The 23,457-nt window shown below is 37.1% G+C and overlaps 1 protein-coding gene across 1 annotated transcript in view; it reads left to right on the top strand.

Moving 5' to 3' along the window:
- Positions 1-23,457, top strand: part of LOC144446435 (BCL2/adenovirus E1B 19 kDa protein-interacting protein 3-like) — a 104,447-nt gene that overhangs the window by 21,251 nt on the left and 59,739 nt on the right. Inside the window, exon 2 of the mRNA XM_078136197.1 lies at positions 6,162-6,327. Coding sequence (XP_077992323.1) covers positions 6,162-6,327 — 166 coding nt within the window. The remainder of the gene's footprint in view (positions 1-6,161; positions 6,328-23,457) is intronic.

The following is a 23,457-nucleotide window of genomic DNA, read 5'->3' as shown; positions in this document are numbered from 1 at the left end:
TTGAGAGTTTATACACATTTTGTTATTGTCGCACCAATCTATAATAGAAATCATTTCATTGTTGGTTTCAATAACTTGAGTGTCAGGGCTTATCACCTGTGCTGCTGTATCATCAGCATACATGTACATATCAGTATATTGAGAAGCGAGAGGAAGGTCGTTATGAATAGTAAAAACATAAGGGGTCCTAAAATGGATCCCTGGGGTACACCTGTGGTTACTGGATAGGAATCACTCAGTTTGCCATTAAAAGAAACAGATTGACATCTGTTGCTAAGGTAGGATTCAAAGAATTCCATTGTTATCTTAGAACAGCCATAAACTTGCAATTTCTGAAGCAGGATATTATGATCAACAAGATCAAATGCTTTTCTGAAATCAACGAGTAAAACACCAATTAAATTACCCCTGTCGATTGCATGGTACCAGAAATTGGTGATATTTGTTAAGGCTGTTAGACAAGAATGTAACTTTCTGAACCCTGATTGGTTGATGGATAAAAGGTTATATGAACATAAAAAGTTATAAAAGTGAGTATGTACATGTCTTTCTAAAAGTTTCGATAGAACTGGTAAAACTGAAATGGGCCTGTAATTGGAAATATTATCTGTAGCACCTTTTTTTAAAAAGGGAGTTACCTTAGCATTTTTCCATTGTGATGGAAAGCATCCTGTAGTTATTGCACAATTCAGTGGCCTGGTTAAACTTGATGTAATTTGGACTGTGCCAAAATCGTGCACTAATACCATCAAGACCTACAGACTTGTTACAATCAATGGTTTGAAGATACTTCAAAACATCTGATTCCCGTCAAAGAGGTATTTCAAACTTTGTATTTTCTGGTAGGTGACTAGATATAAAAGATTTAATTTTCTTGGCAATTGTGTAGTCATTATTACTCTTTTTGATAAACTCTGTTGCAACATTTACAAAGAAGTTGTTGAAAGCATTTGCAATTTCTTTGTTGTCTGTTATCTCACAGCTATCTTTAGTAATAAAAGTTGGGTTGCTGGATTTAGCCTGGGGAACTAGATGTTTAAAGTATTTCCAAAAATCAGTATTAGTGTTTTCTAGCATACTATTGTAGAAGTCTTTTTTTGCTGATCTTATAAGATCTGTGACTTTGTTACGCCATTTTTTGTATAATACATGGGAATTCTTTTTCTTACAGTTATCCCTGATTTGTATAGCTAGACTAATGTCTTCATTCCACCATTCAGGAACTTTGGGGAATCTCACTCTTTTTTCTTTAATTGGAGCGTGTTTAGATATTACGGAACTTTGGGGAATCTCACTCTTTTTTCTTTAATTGGAGCGTGTTTACTTGAAGAAATAGTTTATTCCATACTTCTAATTGGGTAGAGACGTCACTATGACTGTTAATTATTGACCAATCTGTATTTTCAAGGTCATGACAAAAAGAGTTGGCATTAAAATTTTTCATACACCTGTACTTTACAGTGTTGTGGGTTTTAGAGCCAATTTTGAATGATGTTTTCCTTGTAGCAGAAACAGGATAGTGATCACTGAGACCAATACATGAGACATGGGTGTGCACTATCTTGTCAGGCTGTGTGGTCAGGATGTGATCAATACATGAATTAGTATTATCAGTAACTCTTGTGGGTACATTTACCATGTAAACAAAACCATTTGATTCACATAGAGTGGTCCATTGTTTACATTTACTATCCCCTGAGCTGGTGTCAATATTAAGATCGCCCATGAGGATTATTTCATCATATGTATTTGTCAATAAATTCAATTTAGTCTCGAAAGTGTTAAACCAACATGATTTAGAGTCAGGAGGACGATATACAGTCCCAATAAGGAAAGGCTTACAGTTGACTATGTTAACTTGCAGCCAGAGATCTTCACAGTTGTCATTCATTAAATCAGTTCGTTCAGTGTATTTCATTGTTGATGATATGTAAACGGCAACACCACCTCCATTTTTTCCTTGTCGATCTCTTCTGATGAGGTTGTAGCCAGGAATTACATAGCTTGCACTATCATAGGTGCTGTTGAACCAAGATTCAGTTATGCCACAGATGTGTAAGTTTGATGCCATTAATATGCATTTCAATTCTTCAAAATGCTTTGGTATATTTCGTACATTCCAAGTACACATCTGTAATCCTCTAGGTGCTTCCTTAGAGACAATGGTAGGGCAGGGTTGGGTGTTTGAAGTAGGTGTGTCTATTTTAAACAGACAGGAATTACAAAACCACTTGAGAATTGTATCATCCTCATTTTCTAACACCTGTTCGCATAAACATTGTTTGTGCCATGAATTGAAGCAACTTACACAATATACTTCAATGTCACTAAAAGTTATTGGAATATTGCATGTTGAACACACTTCTAACTCAGATGTAGTAGTTTGGCCACCGTTGTCCATAGGTCCAGGGTTTGGATTGATATCATTTGATAGCAAAAGACACAACATGGTCAGGTAATAAAAAGCATGTCTGCTTCTGCATGAGGAAGCAGTGCCAATGACTGCATGTACTGAGTGCAACCTTCCAACCAGTAAAGATCTGTTCAAAATTTCTTTTCCAAAACAATTGATACTCAACTTCAGAGTCAACCAGTCCATTCCAGTAACCTTTGCACAGGTATTTCGTGATTTGTGCTCATATAGAGTACTGCTAGAGTGGGTTTGAACCATCAAAGTCAGGAGCACCATGTACATGCAACATACCAGGGCAGCCATCTTGATCCTATCCTGATTTGTAGATTTTCGATTAGAAATATACCTGAAACAGAATCAATTATTTTCATTTGCTAATTTATGATTAATCACTACGAAACAAAGTTTTGACCATCAAGAAAGCTTTGAACTTCAAATTGTGTGCAGAGCAAAACCCATCAAAACAAGTCAGTTATTATCATAGTGCATTCCACATATAAAACATACAATAAATTTGTGCAAATTATTAAGTTCAGTGAAGGCAGTACCAAGAGTGAGTATTGGTTATTCAACATACATTTTAAACACTAGACATGCATTTAATTCTAGACAAACATATTACTTCTAAAAGCTTAGGTTACTGCATTGTTTATTATTTAGTATGTAAAGCAAAGCAAAGCATAGGAGCGTAAAGCACAGCACAGGAGCGCAAAGCACAGCACAGCAGACATGGCACAAAAGTTCCATTACCAGTATCACCACAATAATAAATAAAAACTTACACAAAATATGCAACAAACTATATATGTATAGTTTGTTCATACATTGTATGTATGGTTTGTTGAAACTTGAAACAGTAATCTGCATTACCTGGGAAATTGAGTGTAGAGAGCATTATTCAATAATTATTCTGACGATATATCTTGTACGCCGACAAAAATGAGGCGAAAATGTGACAAAAATACACAACTGTCATTACCGACCATGTAAAGAAATCAGCTGGTTCAAAAAACCCGGAAGTGAATTTCCCGTGTAAAATTGGTGTTGTGTTCGCTATCATTTGTCGGATAACTTGGCATCGATCGATGAAAAAGGTAGTCATTAGTATAAAATGAAGGAAAATGAAGCCAAAAATTCAAAAGAAGTAGAGTACACAATACTTACGTCAGGGGATTGAAGCCACGCTGAAGCAGGGACATACTTGGCAACCTCCGCCATATTTTGGCTGGCTCCGTCACCGTGGCATCGAGAAATTCGATGCGCGAAAATTTTTTCATCAGATCATCGAAACTATTAATTGTGAAAAAAAGCCATACTTACAGCAGCAAGGCTCGTCAGTTAAAATCCCTCGTCGCTCATAAGAACAGGCCAATAACGAAACTTGGAGTCAAATTCTTTTCAAACAAGATTTCTATTCGTTATCTTCGCGCAAAGGGGGTTAAAGAACCAATGGAAAACGGTGTATTTAAAGACTCTCCAAAAGTCGCCGTTGGGGCTGTCTCTCGCGACCATTGAACCAACCACACACACAAAACGCCCGAACGATTGCAATTTCTTTCAATTTCAAACTTCAAAAGATACGATCAGGACGGCCACAAATGCCTTTATACCACTTTTTCTTAAACACAACTACTCATATTTATTAAATAATCGAAATTAACAAGTTATATTTGATTGCTTTACGATTTATGAAGGTTCCAAAATCTTCAAAACAGCAATTTTTTCCCAACAGGCTGTGGGCCTCCCTACCAATCATAGCGGGGACTATGTCATTCTCAATGACTTGTTCAAAACTATAATGAATTGACAAAACTAACGTACCCCAGATGACAAATGCCTCCTGATGTTGAGCTTTGACGTTGATGTTAAATTGCTTGACTAATTTGTAACCATTCACTCGATCCGAGACAATAAAACACGTAACCCCACCTAGCACCTGCACATGGACGACCGGTGTCGCCGACTAAAGTAGCGAGATCCGTTCACGTTTGAGCAGCAGACCTACTTTGTTTTAGAAATCACGACAAGGCAAAAATTCGAGCAAATATTTTATATGTTACAGCAGTCGATAAAGTCATGGAGGTAAAACAGACGTGGTTGGCAGTTGAATAGATCATCGGACAAAAACAATGAAACTGCGTGTTGGAGATTATGAAATAAAAACCCGGGAAAACCAATTCATGTCAATTGCAAAGATAACAGGAATTAAAAGACGCATGAATAAACTTTCAATAAATGTATGCAAATGTGCCTAGCAACAAGAACCCGCCCAAATGATCAATTATATTGCAAAGTTGATATCAGGAATTCATACACAAGTAAACAAAAACAATAAAAAATGTTTGCAAATATATCTAGCAACATGACCACACCCATAGCAACAGCCTAATGATCGTGTATATCACAAAGATAGCAACATGGTTGGATAGGCAACTGGATCGTCATTCAGCAAATGAACACCTACTGTTAGCATGGACTAGTTAAACACTGTACAGTTGTGCTACAATGCCATTGGCGGTATTTTTCAATATGGAAGCTAATGATGTCACCACTAGCTATTGCAAGTTCATAGTAAGTCTCATGTTTAATGAGATTTAGGAAGATGTGCTGCCCTCATGTAAATATACACCAAAGTCTTGGTGAAATCTAAGGAAAATTCTTAAAATTCAACCTAATGAAGTTAGGTTGAATTTTAAGAATTTTCCTTAGATTTCACCAAGACTTTGAATATCTGGACTGGAGTTTAAACCAAAAGATTGAACAGTCTGTGCCATCATCTCAGTAGGAAGAATTTTGAAAACAGCCTGTATTTGTAAAAATAGTGATTTAATCTGAATGTTGGTGTTCACGGTAATTCTTTTATCCATATTGGATTTTACGAAAGTTTAAAAATGATAACTTCTCCTAAAGTACTGCATTGATTGACTTGCATTTTGGCAAATAGAATGAACTACTTGGCTACTTTAAAGTTTGTAATAAAATCGTGTGTGGTCACTTGACCTTGGAAGCCATATTGGATTATTCGAAAATTTAAAAATGACAACTTCTCCAAAAGCACTGCACTGATTGACACTTGCATTTTGGCAAATAGAATGAACTACTTGACTACTTTAAAATTTGTAATAAAATTGTGTGCGGTCACGTGACATTGGAAGCCATATTGGATTTTCGAAAAAGGCATATTTCCTTTAAAAATCTTCTTTACCAGAACGAGCAGTCCACTCGTGTGATCTTTTGTGTATAGCATCATCCAAGAGATTTCTTTCAAGTTTGCGAAAAGCATTGCAATCGGTTGACCACTATGGTGGCAATATTGCATTTTACAAAACTTTAAATATGACAACTTTTCGAAAAGAACTGCACTGATTGACTTGCACTTTGGCAAATAGAATCAACTACTTGATTACTTTAAAGTATGTAATAAAATCCATATTATCAATAATAAACTTTCTCAGAATACCTTGAAATTAACCTTCACTTTCTAGGTCAAATAGCCCAAAACATACATGTTTGTATATAATGTATACACCTTTGAGATTCACAGGCCAATTTCTGCCAAACCCAACACGAATGTTGAAAACAGTAGTCCACATATACACAATACTTTATTGCGTGACCTTGGTGATAATGGCAATGGCCATAATTGTTGTAAAAATTCACATTTTGTGCACTAACTGTGGATGGCTGAATAGATAGAGACAGGCTCATAAAATCTCATGTAATCTGTTTCAATCTCTTGTTTTTCTAGAGTCTTGGGTGGAATTAAATTATGCCCATGGTGCTACCCAATCTCAACATGAACCACAACATGGTACTCCATTGTCCTTCCATAATGGTAATATGGAAAAACTTCTGATGGAGGCACAAAGAGAATCATCAAGGTCAACTTCTAGGGGCAGTTCACAAGGTGGCAGGTAAAGTAGTATTTATTTAGTTCATCAGAAACATTAGAAAAATATTTTTGAACACAAATGAACTAGGTTCATTAGTCATTGGCGCTATTTTTATAAACACCACTTTGGTAGAGTCTAGTGCTTCAAACAAAATTAGTTTAAATGAGAAGCAGACTACATGTATGTATTACAGATAAATTACAATAACACACAAATCAGATGCCAATGCTGAACTGATAACGTTTAGTAATGCTATCGAAATGGCACGATCGCTCTGTCCATCTGTGTGTGTGTGTGCGTGCATGCATGTGTGTGTGCGTGCATGTGACTTAAACTCAAAACCCGCTAGACTGATTGCCTTCTTATTTGGTGGGGACATTACTTTTGGTGTCTATTTGGAAAATTGTTCAAGGCAAAATGGTGGCATCAGATTAGGTATTCCGAACTTGCAGACATAGCTGCTTGAACTTGTACACTGTAGAGTGTGTGAATGATGTTTAGCACAACTGAACTGATAAGGTGTACATGTATAGTACAGAGTTCAGAATTCAAAATGGTGGCCATACATGTACAAATTCATGGTAACTAAAATTCATTGATTTTTAGTACAACTAAACTGAGTGAGGTTCAGTAATGCTATAGAGCTCGCCCGGTGTCTGTATGTGTGTGTGTGTGTGTGTGTGTGTGTGTGTGTGTGTAAGGGGCGACATCGGAATCAAAAGCATCGTAACGAGTAAAGACGAGTAGCTACTAGTAGTTACGATGTACTACGGTGAATATTCATAAGTCTCAACACATATTCATGTACTTTAGGTTGTAGACAATAAAAAGTAAACACCTATTGTCCGTTATTCATGAGCCCAAACTACGACCATTTACGCGTAGTCTTCATCGTGAAAAAAATAACGAAACAAAAAGATTTTCTTTCCTATGCAAATAAGTTTCACGCTTACTTTTTTCAATGTTATTCATTCGATGCCTTCTATGGCATTCGTACAGTCAGCTAGTCAACTTAGTGTTTCAAATATATTCAGATGTTTACCTAATATGTCTTGATTAAAAATACCTTGAAGAAGAATTTTTATTCGAAACGTCGGATTTTACATCTATTTATTCGGACTGCCTCACAAGTTCCTTATGCACTTCTCGGCTAGTCAACAAACATGTCGACCATTTTCGTCTGGCTGGTGAACGGTGCATTGATCGTGTGTTAGATTTGAGTCGCAGGATTCGTCAGTCGAATTCGAACATTGTCCACAAAAAAAATTAAAAATTAAAGCTTGTCTTGCATTAATATATCGTTTGATTTGATTAATTTAGAAGTCACCTAAAAACATTTTATTTCTTCAAAATTTTGAGGAAAAACGTCATTTATATAACGAAATTTCGGGCTACGAATAACTGAATACGTTCATCACTTGCGTCTCTATGTTTATCTATGACATCATGCATCACGCCACGTGTTGCCGAACATTACGATTTCTCAACTCAACCCCATCATTTAGGAATGTTACTGTACTGAGAAACATAAAAAATTAGTTGTTGTTTTAGAATATATAAAACAAATCCCATTATTCGATGATATAAAAGTCAAAACTGCACTTTTGCAACCCGGAAATTCAACAGCATTTCTTGGCCCTACCATGGCCGCCAAGCGTGAGCTTGTAAGTTGTACTGTTTGTTTGTCGACCGTGCAAAAAACAAAAAGAAAGGCTAACAGCGATTGATGCTTTGAGAGTCACACAATTGTACGATAATCTTCCTCAAAGATTTACTGTTAACCCAGGACTGTTACAATATTACGTCCATGCATCCATCACAATAAATTTCGAATACATACCGTCATGTTCGTAAAAAGATTTGCTGAATATTGAAACTTTGATTTCGTGCATATCTTATTGTTTTAACTGAACTGAGGTTCAGTAGTGCTATAGGGATCGCCCGGCGTCTGTCTGTCTGTCTGTCTGTCTGTCTGTGTGTGTGTGTGTGTGTGTGTGTGTGTGTGTAAACAACTTAAAGTCAAAAACCACTGAACCGATTGCCATGATATTTGGTGGATCCATTACCTTGGGTGTCTAGTTGGGAAATTGTTCAAATCAAAATGATCGCATCACAGGTGTGTGATTTGGGTAAAAAAATGTGATTTTTGGTCAAAAAACTTAAACTCAGAAACTACTGGGCAGATTGGTGCGAAATTTGGTGGGAACATTCTTAAGGGGGTAGAAAATAAGATTTGTTCATGACATGATGATTCCATCAGTGATATGCAAATTAGGGCTAAAAATGTGTCTTTTTGGTTAAAAATCTATAATTCCAAAACTACTGAGCAGATTGGGCTGAAATTTAATGGGAATTCATCTAGGGATGTATGGATGAAGAAACATTAAGCATACAATGATTTCATGATTGATATGGAAATTAGGTGTAAAAATGTTCATTTTTGGTCAAAAACTTATATCTCAAAAAGTACTTGGTCACCGAGTCTGAAACTTGGTGAGATGTTTCAGAAAGTGTTATTCTGCACATTTTCTTCAAAACATTTTGACAAAATTGGTCTAGCAACCATGACCACGCCCTTAGCAACAACCAAATGGCAGTATATTTTGGTCAAATAACATCATCTGGTAGGCAAATGAGTGAACATTCAACAAATGTATGCAAATACCCTAGCAACCATGACCACACCCATATCAACAGCCAAACAGTTGTGTATTTCACAAAGATAACAACAGGGATTGATAGACAATTGAATAAGCGTTCAAAAAATGTATGTAAATTTGCCTAGCAACAAGACCACGCCCATAGCAACAGCCAAATAATCACACATATTGCAAAGATGACAACAGGAATAGAAAGACAACTGAATAAACATTCAAAAAATGTATGCAAATGTGCCTAGCAACAAGACCACGACCATAGCAACAGCCAAATGATCACATATATTGCTAGGATAACAACGGGGATTGATAGACAATTGATTAAACATTCAAAAAATGTATGTAAATTTGCCTAGCAACAAGACCATGCCCATAGCAACTGCCAAATAATCACATATATTGCAAAGATAATATCAGAATTCATACACAAGTGAACAAAAACATACAAAAATGTATGCAAATATATCTAACAACATGACCACGCCCATAGCAACAGCCAAATGATAGCATATATCGTAAAGATAGCAACATGGTTGGATAGGCAACTGGATAGTCATTCAACAAATTGTTAGCATGGACTAGCATATGGATAAACATTTTTATAAACTGTACAGTTGTGCTACAACGCCATTGGCGGTATTTTTACTGATGTTTTGGATAAATTTGGTGATGATTTTTTGTTGTTCTGTCAAATAATGATATATAATTACACAAACTGATTTATCAGAAGGTATTGGGGCGGCGACTTCAGCTATTTTTGTCCCTTTGATTGCCGGTGCGGGGCTGACTATTGCCTCGTAATCGGATTAGTGAGCCGTTAATTATTTTCGTTCAAATTTATTACGACTAAAAATAACATTTTCTGACAAATTTTCGCCGATTTTGACCATTTAACCAGTATACAGAAGTTTTGTAGGAACATAAATGTTGGTATTTTGAATTTTGTTTGTAATATAAATATTTTGTTTATTTGTGATATGTCAATAAATAAACAACCTATGTTTGTTTTATTAATATTTTATTACATTAATCCATATTTCGGTTATGTGTGTGATATTTGAATGTATGTATTTGGTACTATGATGTAGAAAATTTATTTTCCATTCAAATGATACCTTATTTTTTAAAAATAAGCAACTCTAAGTATTTTTATATCAGTTTGATTACACCACACTCACTCTCACATTATGTTAGTGAGGGGGCTGGTGGACAACATACAATCCCATGAGGCTATTGATGGTGAAAGGGTTAAGTCAAAAGTCTATAATTCCAAAAGTACTGTTGATTTGGCTGAAATTTCACAGTGATGTTTCTGGTGATGCACAGATCAAGTGATATTAATTACATGATGATCCATTCAGCAATATGCAAAAATCCCTGTGATTTGTATTGTGAAACAGGGCTTCGACTCGGCCCACAAATGAGAGGTTCTTCAACTTCTTGTGTATTGATGCCATAAAACCATTAAATCTTTTATGGGCTACTTCACATGTCAATGTCAATGGCATCAAGATTACCCTCTGTTTGAGGTTGCTTGGAAACACTGTTTTTACAATTAGCACTGCTTAATTAAATTATAGAGAGTGTCTATGATTAAAACATGAAGTTCATTCATATGCTACAAAAAGTCTTTTTTTAGTCCCCGCCGGACGAAGTCCGGGACGGGGACTTATGGATTGGGTTCCGTCCGTCCGTCCGTCCGTCCGTCCGTCCATCCGCAGCTGTTTCTTGGAGATGCCTGGACCGATTTTTTTCAAACTTGGTACAGGGGCAACATACAATGGCATACATATGCACGTCAATTTGTTTCATGATACAATCCAATATGGCCGCCTAGCAACCATTTTGTTTGCAAATTTTCCCTGTCTAAATCCATAACTCAGACATGCTTGAACAGATCTCATTCAAAGTTGGTATTAGGACAGTGTTCTATGACATACATGTGCATATCCATTTTCATTGTGATATGATCCAATATGGCTGCCTGGCAGCCATTTTGTTTGCGAATTTTCCATGTCCAAAGCCATAACTCAGACATGCTTGAACAGATCTCATTCAAAGTTGGTATTAGGACAGTGTTCTATGACATACATGTGCATATTCATTGTTGTTGTGATACGATCCAATATGGCCGCCTGGCAGCCATTTTGTTTGCGATTTTTCTATGTCCAAAGCCATAACTCAGACATGCTTGAACAGATCTCATTCAAAGTTGGTATTAGGACAGTGTTCTATGACATACAAGTGTATATTCATTGTTGTTGTGATACGATCCAATATGGCTGCCTGGCAGCCATTTTGTTTGCGAATTTTCCATGTCCAAAGCCATAACTCAGACATGCTTGAACAGATCTCATTCAAAGTTGGTATTAGGACAGCGTTCTATGACATACATGTGCATATTCATTGTTGTTGTGATACGATCCAATATGGCCGCCTGGCAGCCATTTTGTTTGCGATTTTTCTATGTACAAAGCCATAACTCAGACATGCTTGAACAGATCTCATTCAAAGTTGGTATTAGGACAGTGTTCTATGACATACATGTGCATATTCATTGTTGTTGTGATACGATCCAATATGGCCGCCTGGCAGCCATTTTGTGTGCGATTTTTCTATGTCTAAAGCCATAACTCAGACATGCCTGAACAGATCTCATTCAAAGTTGGTATTAGGACAGTGTTCTATGACATACATGTGCATATCCATTTTCGTCGTGATACAATCCCCCATACCTGACCCATCCTTTATTGGTTTAGGCATGTTCCATGTCCAACAAGCAGACACAACATATCTAAGTCTGTTTGATTTAGGTTCACAAGTGTTGTTGCGTGATCAGAGTAGTGATAATTCCTTAAAACCCAATCATAGCGGGGACTATGTCATTCTCAATGACTTGTTGGGTTAAAAAGTGTGATTTAAGTAAAAAAACTTCATATCAAAAACTACTGGGCAGATCGGTCATTTTCAGGCGTATTTACATGTAGTTTAAGAAATCTATCGGCCATGATAATCCCATCAGGCATATGCAAATTAGGTGTAAAGATGGGAATTTTTGGTCAAAAACTTTAAATCAAAAAGTACTCAGGTCAATAAGACTGTAACTTAAAGGTGATTCAAAATGCTCACATTCACTATTGGTATTTTGCTAGACGACATGTTTGTGAAATGTATACTGGTTTTAACCCTTTCACCACCACTTGCCTCATGGGATTGTTTGTTCTCCACCAGCCCCCTCACTGACATAATGTGAGAGTGAGTGTTATGTAATCAAACTGATATAAAAATACTTAGAGTTGCTTATTTCTGAAAAATAAGGTATCATTTGAATGGAAAATAAATTTTCTACATCATAGTTGCAAATACATACATTCAAATATCACACACACAACCGAAATATGGATTAAAGTAACAAAATATTAATAAAACAAACACTGGTTGTTTATTTATTGACATATCACAAATAAACAAAATATTTATATTACAAACAAAATTCAAAATACCAACATTCATGTTCTTACAAAACTTCTGTATACTGACTAAATGGTCAAAATCGGCGAAAATTTGTCCGAAAATGTTATTTTCAGTCGTATTAAATTTGAACGAAAATAATTAACAGCCCCACACCGGCAATGAAGGGTAAAAAATATCTGAAGTCGTCGCCCCAATACCTTCAGGAAAATCAGTTTGTGTAATTATATATCATTGTTTGACAGAACAACAAAAAATTATCACCAAATTTATGCTCAAAATCAGTAAAAAAATGCCCACAAGTTGGTAGTATACGAGTCCGAATCGGGACGACAAAGTGGCGCTTTTTGCCGACATGCTTACCCACAAAAGCAAATAAGCAGTCGGGACTTTGAAGTTACGTTGCGATAATCTGATCCTTCCATATACTGCATCGAGTTCACTCAGCCATCTCCTTGTATAAAACATCGTATTCATAGTAAAATTGAGTGGAAATTTCTACGAAAAGCACCTTTATTTACATTGCAAACGATGTTAGGGGAGACAGATTTTGCTTCGCCGATGTTGAAATTTGAATTTTACATTGAAAAACGCACATAAAAAATCCGATCAGAAAATCGCCAACATCAAGCGTAAGTTTCTCTCCACTGACCTCTACACAGTGAGCTAATACAAATACAAGTCATTATTGAGCCGTAACAAAAAGAAATAAAACCAAAATAATCCATGATATAGCCAAAAATTACCCCTGGAACGTTAGCATGGGCGTCGGCACGGTCACAAGATTGCGTAAATTTGAACGACATTCAAAAATTCAACCATAAACTGCCGTCGGCAGCTCACACGGCCTTAGTGGGAATTTGATGCTTACACACAAGTACAACGTGTTCCCATACCTAAATACTTGTATTCAACGATGTATTTCGAGTCAAATTATGTCGAAATATACAAAGATAGTGACATCATTTATATCGTAGACCATGTTATGAGAGCCGTTAATTACTTCCGCCATGTTGAAATTTGATTTCGATTTTCGCTCGTCATTTGGATCGTACTCCTGATATCGTTCACTGTCATGCTTTCAAAATGGCAGTGTAGATAAACAAGGCTAATATGCATATGTGGAACTAGTTATGGCAGCAATTTTTGCAGCAATAGCTGCCGTTTAACGGCATAATGGCGAGGTAGGTGAATGAACTCTGGCGTTCCCTCAATTGAGGGAATCGGTGGGCGCCCTGGTGCGTTCCCTCAATTGAGGGAATCGGTGGTGAAAGGGTTAAAACTTTTAAAAAGCGTCTGCAAACAGCTTAAAATGACCTTTTTTCAGTCAGTTCCCTTCGGATTTACTTCGAGAGTTTTCGGGTATTTCCAGTCCCACCTAGACCACTGGATTATATGACGTCATAAGGGGTACTGGTTAGCATGTATTTACTCACACTTTCTGACTAATTACCAGTGTCTGTGGGTATAAATGCAACAATACTGTGTCCCCATATTATTAAGAATTTATTTAATTTTAGTTTATACAGAATATTTCATAAGCCTGAACATTCCATTCCTCCTGGCATCTAGTTCACAAACCAGTGTTCAAATATGCTCACAGGAAATGTCAGAGGATGTACGTCATCACCAGATTACATGTGTATACGTAAGGGGAGCACAGGAAATTGTCAGAATGTTTGTACTATGCATAATTTTCTACTTAGGCTCCTTCTAGCCTCAGTCTAGTTCAAGCTGCGTTTGGAGAACATTGCTAAATTTGTCTCTGCCTACCGAGTCATTCCCACCCACCATCCCCATCACCACCAACGTTTACTTGTTCTAAAATCAGGCAGTTCTCTCAGACATGTTAATCGCATTTCTTTATCCTTGCAACATGTGGTGCTATACATGCCAGACATAACCTGTTCTAATGTAATTATCATTTGTTTTCTTGCAGATACTTTCAATCTGTTCTGTAAATCTTCTTTGGTTACTCAGCACTACCACAGTGACGGGCCTTTTCCCCTTGTTCAATTACCCCAATACAGTTTACAGTCAGCTGAAAACTAATCAATCAGCTCATTTCGAATACAAATTCATTCACCTAGCTATGTCTGCCGGGTCCTCCCCAGGTAGCTAGGATAAGACACCTGCCGGGTCCTCCCCGGGTGCTCTTCTTGGCGTTTTGTAAATTCTCCCCAGTACAAATTCAACCTACATGTAGCTATGTCTGCCGGGTCCTCCCCAGGTAGCTAGTATACAGACGCCTGCCGGGTCCTCCCCAGGTGCTCTTCTCGGCTTACTGCAAATTACCCCTGTACAATTCACCACCGAGCTATGTCTGCCGGGTCCTCCCCAGGTAGCTATGGTTACGACACCTGCCGGGTCCTCCCCGGGTCATCTTTTCGGTTTACTTATGTTTTACATTCAGGAGCACACATAGGACCTATCTGCTGGGACCTCCCCAGGTAGCCTATACTCCTTACACCTGCTGGTGATCTTCCCAGCTGCAAGTGGTGCTGAGTAGCCCTCAAGATAGCCAAAGTTTGTGTATGTATTTCGTTATTGATTTAACAAGTTAGTTTGTTACTAGGACATTAAAGCTCATGTTTTTTCTAGACATACTTGCCAGTCTCACTACTTCATTCTACATTCACACAAGGACAGTAACAGGTACCCAATATGTGGGTATAAATGGCAAAATAAATCAAAACGGCTAGACCAGATATACATAAACACTTGTAATGTTGCGTGTTTCACATTCAATGACTTTTATTTGTCTGATTTTTAAAATTATTTACTGACAAGAAGCATTACAATACTTTTGACCCGCATGACGCGTCGACAGCATATTTTAGCCCACTTTAACCCTTTCACCACCGATTCCCGCTACAGCGGGAACGCTCTAGGGCGCCCACCGATTCCCTCTACAGCGGGAACACCAAAGGTCATTCAACTACTACGACGTTCAAACCGTTTAACGGCAGCTATTGCTGCAAAACTTGCTGCAATAACTAGTTCCACACATGCGTATTAGCCTTGTTTATATAGTCTGCCATTTTGAACACATGTTAGTGGATTGTTTTCTAGCACGATTGGAAAGACGAGCGATCGTAATTTTTGTGTGCGTTTTTCGCCAGAAAGATCGAATTTCAACAACGCGGAAGTAATTAACGGCTCACGTAGCATCTCCTACGATGTCATTTTGACAACTGTCCTGAGAAATTTCCACTGAATTTTTACTCAAAAACATTGTTGAATACATCAGGTCAGTTGTGGGAACGGTATAGGCTTCAGAACTACCACGAGGGCCGAGTGATCTACCGGCGGGGAATTCACCGTTGCCGTAGTGAAAGTTGGCAAATTGCGTACCTTGTTGACCCGTAGCATTCGCTCATACTATGGCCTTGGGGACAGTATTTAGCTCCAAAAGTAATTATTTTGGTCATATTTCTTTGTGGTAATGTTCAATAATGAATAATACTCATACAAGTTCAATTTATACTGGTCAGTGGTACAATGTGGGCGGTAGATTACACACAATCTGAAGATTTTCCGATCACATTTTTGAATGCGTTTTTTAACGGTAAAATTCAAATTTCAACATGGCCACACCGAAAATTGTCTCCCCTAACATCGTTTGCGATGTAAATAACGGCTCTGTTCATGAAAAATTCTGTTTAATTTTGACTTTGATGGCATTTATGAATGAAAGGAGATGGCTGTGTGAACTCAATGTACTCAATGTGACAAAAACATTACCGCGGCGTGGGTTCAAATTACAGGCTGCATGTTTCCGTTGGTCGGTATGTGCGTCGGCAAATAAAGCCTGTTGTTCTGCTAAATAATGAATTATATTTACAAAAACCAACTTTTCAAAAGGTATCAAGGTGACAACTTTAGATATTTTAAGACACTTTCATTCCCGGTGCGGCACCGTCTGTTGCATCATAATCGGATTAGTGAGCTGTTAATTAATTTCGTTCAAATTTTTACGACTCAAAATGTCATTTTCTGCCAAATTTTCGCCAATTTTGACAATTTAACCAGTAAAGAGAAGTTTTGTAGGAACATAAATGTTGGTATTTTGAATTTTATTTGTAATATAAATAATTTGTTTATTTGTGATATGTCAATAAATAAACGACTTGTGTTAGTTTTATTCATATTTTATTACTTTAATTCATATTTCGGTTGTGTTTGTGGAATTTGAATGCTTGTATTTGCAAGTGTGATGTAGAGAATTTATTTTCCAATGAAATGATACCTCATTTTTTAAAAATGAGCAACTCTAAGTATTTTTATATCAATTTGATTACATAACACTCACTTTCACCTTGTGGTCAGTGAGGGGGGTGGTGGAGAACAAACATTCCCAGGGGGCAATTGGTGGTGAAAAGGTTAATACTTGTACTCGCTGATGTCGCCTTTTGAATGGCCCATTTAGCAACAAAACATATTTATCTCGAATAAATACAAATGTATACTAGCTATTAGATTACCCATATTATCAGCAATAAAATTGTAAAGAATTAAGGAAATTTCGTGAGTTTCGTGTTGTCATTTATATGACTTTAGCAACTCGTCTGGAAGAAAACTTGTATGGTTTCCCTTGTTGCGATATCACTTCATACAATTAAAGAAGTCTATTTAACATTTATTAGAAGAATTTTGTAACGAATCATGGTATTCGAAGTATACAGTTTAGGAAACCAACAAATCAAATATCGCGATGTGTTCATGATATTATATGATTGGACAATATTGACGTCAGCATGCAGCAATCAAGGTTGTGACCCCAGCACATGGTTATGAGGGAAAGCCTGCAACTAGATACTTAGCCACGTCTGGTCTAATTTCTCAGTGTTTGTTTTGATGTTAGAGACGTTATTTCTGTATGACTTGAAGAATTTTACAATATATCTGATAAATATGGATTATATCAACACGTGGATAAATTCAACCCGACACGAATGTGCTCCCCTGAGTCAATACGTACATACACTGCTTCAGGTTTGATCGGCGGAAGGCTATCCTACGCATACCGCCGCGGCTGCAGTGACTGCACAAAACTTGACAACACTACCCACCTACCGATAATCAAATATATAATAATCACCTGTATACCGTGATAAAAACAAGCAATAATTTGAGTCCCCAACAAGTCGATGAGACCTACTTCTGTTCAGTCCGATCTGAATGTGAGTTTCTGAGGTTTTACATGGGTCTCAGACTCGGACTAGAGTATTGCGCCCTAGACAGCCCTGGCTGAAAATAATATATGTAAACTTGCGTTCACAAGCCAAACATGTGACAATACAAGACCACAACGAAAACTGTGAAACGTTTACAGGTCACTCTCATTTTATATATGGACAACAAAATTAGGTCGGTCACAGTTCCATTTACATGATGCAATGACTCGGAGCGTGCTTCCATATGCTGGGAGCAAATCGAATCAATTAGTGTATTATGGGACCAACAATTACAAATATATTGTGGCACTGCATGTCCTGATACACCTTCTTGGAGTTTCCCATTGGTATTCTAATAGCTAGTATATTTATTCGAGATGAAATATGTTTACTTTGTTGTTAAATGCGCCGTTCAAAAGGCGACGCGACGCGAGTACAATTGGGCTAAATTATGCCGGGATGCTGTCAACGCGTCACGACGGTATCGTAATGCTTTTTGTCGGCAAATAATAAAAAATCAGATAAATAAAAGTCAATAAATGTGAAACACGTGACATGTGTTTATGTATATCTAGTCTAGCCGTTTTGATTTATTTTGCCATAATATGGGGACATAATATTTTAGCATTTATACCCGCAGACACTGACAATTAGTCAGAAACTGTGAGTAAATATTGGTAAATGTTGGTTAATAAGACATGTAGACTGTAGTTTTTGTTTACTGATGTCTATTTCAATGACCAGCAATGTATTTTTTCACAATGCTGTTGAGCTTTGTTCACCTGTTGACTACGCTCGCCATAGGCTACGTGCTAACCAGTACCCCTTATGACGTCATATAATCCCATGGTCTAGGTGGGACTGGAAATACCTGAAAACTCTTGAAGTAAATCCGAAGGGAACTGACTGAAAAAAGGTCATTTTAAGGTGTTTGCAGACGCTTTTAAAAAGTTTTAAAACCAGAATGCGTTTCACAAACATGTCGTCTAGCAAATTAGCGATAGTGAATGTGAGCATTTTGAATCACCTTTAATGAGATGTTTCGGAAAGTGTTATTCTGCAGATTTTCTTCAAAAAAGTTTGAACCTTGACCACCCCTTAGCAACAACCAAACAATAGTATATTTTGCTCATATATCATCATCTTGTAGGCAAGTGAGTAAATTTTCAAAAATTGTATGCAAATTTCCCTAGCAACCATGAACACACTTCGACAAGTGAACAAACATTCAAAAAAAGTATGCAAATATGCCTAGCAACAAGACCATGGCCATAGCAACAGCCAAATGATCACCTACATTGCAAAGATAAGTGGAGAATGATAGTAAATGAATACATAATTAAAAAAATCAACAAGACCACGCCCATAGCATCTGCTACAAGCTCACATATATTGCAAAGATGTTGCAAAAAATGTTTGCAAATATGTTTAGCAACAAGACCATTTTCATAGCAACAGTGTATATTGCAAAGATAATGACAGGGGTTGGATAGGCAACTGGATAGTCATTCAGCAAATGAACACCTATAAAGTGTTCTTAAGCATTTAAAAAAAATATACAGTTGTGCTACAATGCCATTGGCGTTATTTTTAGTCCCCGCCGGACAAAGTCCGGAACGGGGACTTATGGATTGGGTTCCACCTGTCCGTGCGTGGGTCCATGCGTGTGTCCATCCGTCCGTTCGTCCAGAGCCGTTTCTTGGAGATGCCTGGACCGATTTTTTTCAAACTTGGTACAGGGGCAACATACAATAGCATACATATGCACATCAATTTGTTTCATGATACGATCCAATATCGTCGCCTAGCAGCCATTTTGTTTGCAAATTTTCCCTGTCTAAAGCCACAACTCATACATGCTTGAACAGATCTCATTCAAATTTGGTATTATCAATCAATCAATCAATCAAACAATTTATATAGCGCCTGAATCCATTACTCAGAATGTTCAAAGGCACTTTACAGGACACTGAAAATAGTTCTTATCAAAATGCTCTCATAAAAAGATGAGTCTTAATGTCTAATGTATTAGGACAGTGTTCTATTACATACATGTGCATATTCATTGTTGTCGTGATACAATCCAATATGGCCGCCTACCAGCCATTTTGTTTGCGAAATTTCCATGTACAAAGCCATAACTCAGACATGCTTGAACAGATCTCATTCAAAGTTGGCATTAGGACAGTGTTCTATGACATACATGTGCATATCCATTTTCGTCGTGATACGATCCAATATGGCTGCCTGGCAGCCATTTTGTTTGCGAATTTTCCATGTCCAACGCCATAACTCAGACATGCTTGAACAGGTCCCCCACCCCACCCCTACACTGTAAACGATGTATCCCTAAATGCATCACGATTCCGTAACACGAATGTCCTAGGTTCGTCAAACGAGGGCGCTGTGTTAAAATTTCATATAATCAGGGTGTTCTCAGTGAATAAGCCATAAGTTAGAGGGTTCGGTTGCAGCCTCGTTCACAATAAAATATTTGAAAACCCGAGATTCTTATGATTTTTCCGATATTTTTCTATTCTTCCTCCGTTTTTTCATTGCAAAACTATTGATATGCAAATGAGAATGTCAAATTTACCCTTTTTTGGACATTTTTTGCTATCTACTTCGCCAAATCCACTTCAATCACTGGAAGGGCCTTATGGGTCAACTGGTAGGAGCAATGGCTGCCAAGGTACGATCATTTTGTTGTTTACGATGTAATTATTCTCTTAGAATAGACAAAATCATAAAAATCAAGGATTTTCCTCAAAATCAAGATTTATTATTCCAATAGAAAGCCAGGAGCTCATTTTTACGGATCGTACTATTGTAGAGTAAGGTCTAAGCTTTCCAATGGTATACAGTACACGGTACTTGGTATGTGTTTCCACAGACTAGATAGCATTTGGAACAGCCGATGTATTTTCCAATATTGAAATACAAAATGCAGTACTTAATTTGTCATTAATTTGTCATCGCAAAAAGTGCATGTAGTTCTGACATCGGATTTTCTATGCTCTTCCAGATGACAAAATCCAAATCGATGGAAGAGCTCTCTTCAGGCTCTGTCCGGCACTTCAGACGAAAGATCGAGTATAGTGGATGATCCACAGTAAGAACGACCGATCGCGATTTTGCGATCGTCAGACCCGGGATTTCGATCGGTATCACCACATGTGGCCATCATGGCCGTAGAAGTACTACTGCATGTACTGCCCAAACTTGGGGCAAAAGACGTGGCTTCACGCCCACGAATCCTTGCTTCACGGGATTGCCTTTGTCAAAACTTCGGCATGACTTTAATTTAAAATACAAATTGTCGACACCAACAAATAAAATTCTTACAATAAAAATTTCAGAGTGAAAGAGTTTTCATAAGTGAATGTAGCACACATGCGACAAACGTCCGTACTCTACACTTTCGAAAGCAGCACTGAAAACTGTGTGTTCATCACCGGTCACCCTTACACCAGACCTCGGTTAGGCTGATGCACACAGTGATCGAACGCTGGAAGTTTTTGCCTGCGCAGTGCGTTCGTGAATGTCTCTGTTGTGCGCAGGCCATTCTCTCGTGAGTATAAATCGTACTGCATTGTGGGAATTTTACAGTGCAGTGCCCTATACCCGACCCATCCTTTATTGTTGAATGTATTATTCCATCACGTCATCTTGAAGAGTAGGGATGTCCCATGTCCAACGAGGAGATACAACATGAGTAGGCATGCTCCTTGTCTAACGAGCAGACACAACATATCTAAGTCTGTTTGATTTAACTCTTTCGCCACTATTCTCCCCATGGGACTGTATGCTATCCACTAGGCCCCTCATTAGCATACACATAATAAAAGTATGAGTGAGTGTTATGTTATCAAATTGATATAAGAATACTTAGAATTGCCTAATCTTTGAAAATTAGGTATCATTTTAAAGCCAAATAAATTTTCTACATTACACTTCCAATTACACTCATCCAAACATCAAATATACAGCTAGATTTTGGGTTAAAATGATAAAATTTCATTAAAAAAACTGTGTGTTGCTTATTTATACGCATATCACAAATAAACAATACATTTATATCACAAATAAAATACAAAATACCAACATTCATGTTCCTACAAAACTAATATATTCTGATTATATGGTCAAAATGGGCGAAAATTTGATAAAAAATGTTATTTTAAGTCTTAATAATTTGAACGAAATTAATTAATGGCTCACTAATCTGATTACGACGCAATAGTCTGTGCTGCACCAGCAATGAAAGTGTACTAAAATGTCTGAAGTCGTCACCTCAATACCTTTTGAAAAGTTAGTTTGAGTAAATATAATTCATTATTTGACAGAACAACAAAAAATTACCACTAAATTTATGCCCAAAATCAATTTACAAAAAGGCCCACAAGTTGGAAGTGTGCGAGTCCGAATCGGGATGCCAAAGTGGCACTTTTTGCTGACATGCTTATCCTCAAGAGCAAATAGGCAGTCGGAACTTTGAACTTATGTTGCGGCAATCTGATCCCTACATAAATTGAAATTTGAAATTTTTTTTTTTATTCCCCACAAGAAATAAACATACAGAAAATAAATAAATGATAACATCCAAAAGGAAAATGATTTCAAGTTGTGGGTGAGAGACTAGAAAATAGTTTTCGGAAAACTAATCGAGTCTAGCCACTCAATTTCAAAAGCATCGAATTGCATACATAAAAAATGTTGTGACTGTAGTTAACACTGATTACATAGTCAGAAAACAACTAACAACAATTGTTTGCATTAATAAGAAAACAGAAAAACGAAATGTACATGTAAATTGGAGCATAATGAAAACACAAATAACTAGTAACCTTAATATGTACTTAGAATCCAGTGCTTATATTTTGATTTAAACCTAGCCCTGTTGGGGATATTTCTGATATCGTTGGGTATTTTGTTCCATAGCATGGGACCGACAAATTGAATTGAAGACTGGCCAAGTCGGCTAGTATATTTTGGAACATGAAGATCTCCTCTTAATTTACACCGAGTATTACGATCATGTGCAATAAAAGAAAAGTAGTTATGGAAGATAGGTGGAAGATTATTGTTTAGTGCATCATGCACAAAAATACCTACTTGAAACTCATATTGTTTATATATGTCAAGTATATCAAATTTTTTGAACAGGGCAATCGTATGTGCATTATACTTACTACCATTTATAATCCGAACGATCTTTTTTTGTACAAGTAAAATGTCCTTTAAATGCGTTTTATACGCACTTCCCCAAGTTTGTAGTCCATAACTAATATGTGGCAGTATGAAAGTGTTATAGAGCATGACAAGAGTAAAACGTGGAACCATGTATCTTAGCTTATAGAAAATCCCAGTTAATTTACATAATTTCTCCTTTGTGTGTAAAATATGCTGCCGCCAAGACAAATTGTTGTCAAGACGAATCCCAATGAAAGATGTACAATCAACCTCCTTTAAAAGCGTATCATCTAGGGTAATTGAACCAGTGACTGAATGTTTACTTTGTTTACTCTTAATCACCATATACTCGGTTTTGCTAGCATTAATGGTCAGTTTGTTAGCGTTACACCATTTATTCACATTTACAAATTCGTGTTCAGCTTGACTAAGTGATACGTTATTATGTATGGGTTTGAAAAAATGGAATAAATTTGAGTCGTCAGCGTAAAGCCTGAAATTAAAAAATGGTGATGAGGATGAGATGTCGTTTATATACAGTAAAAATAAAATAGGGCCAAAACCGATCCTTGTGGTACACCACAAGAAACATTTAATTTATAGGAGTCTATGTTGTTTATGCTAACATACTGACTTCTGCACTGCAAGTAACT

Source organism: Glandiceps talaboti, chromosome 15, assembly GCF_964340395.1.
Source record: "Glandiceps talaboti chromosome 15, keGlaTala1.1, whole genome shotgun sequence".
NCBI lineage: Eukaryota > Metazoa > Hemichordata > Enteropneusta > Spengelidae > Glandiceps > Glandiceps talaboti.
Note: the sequence above shows the minus strand (reverse complement) of the source record. Positions and strands in the feature narration are given on the sequence as shown.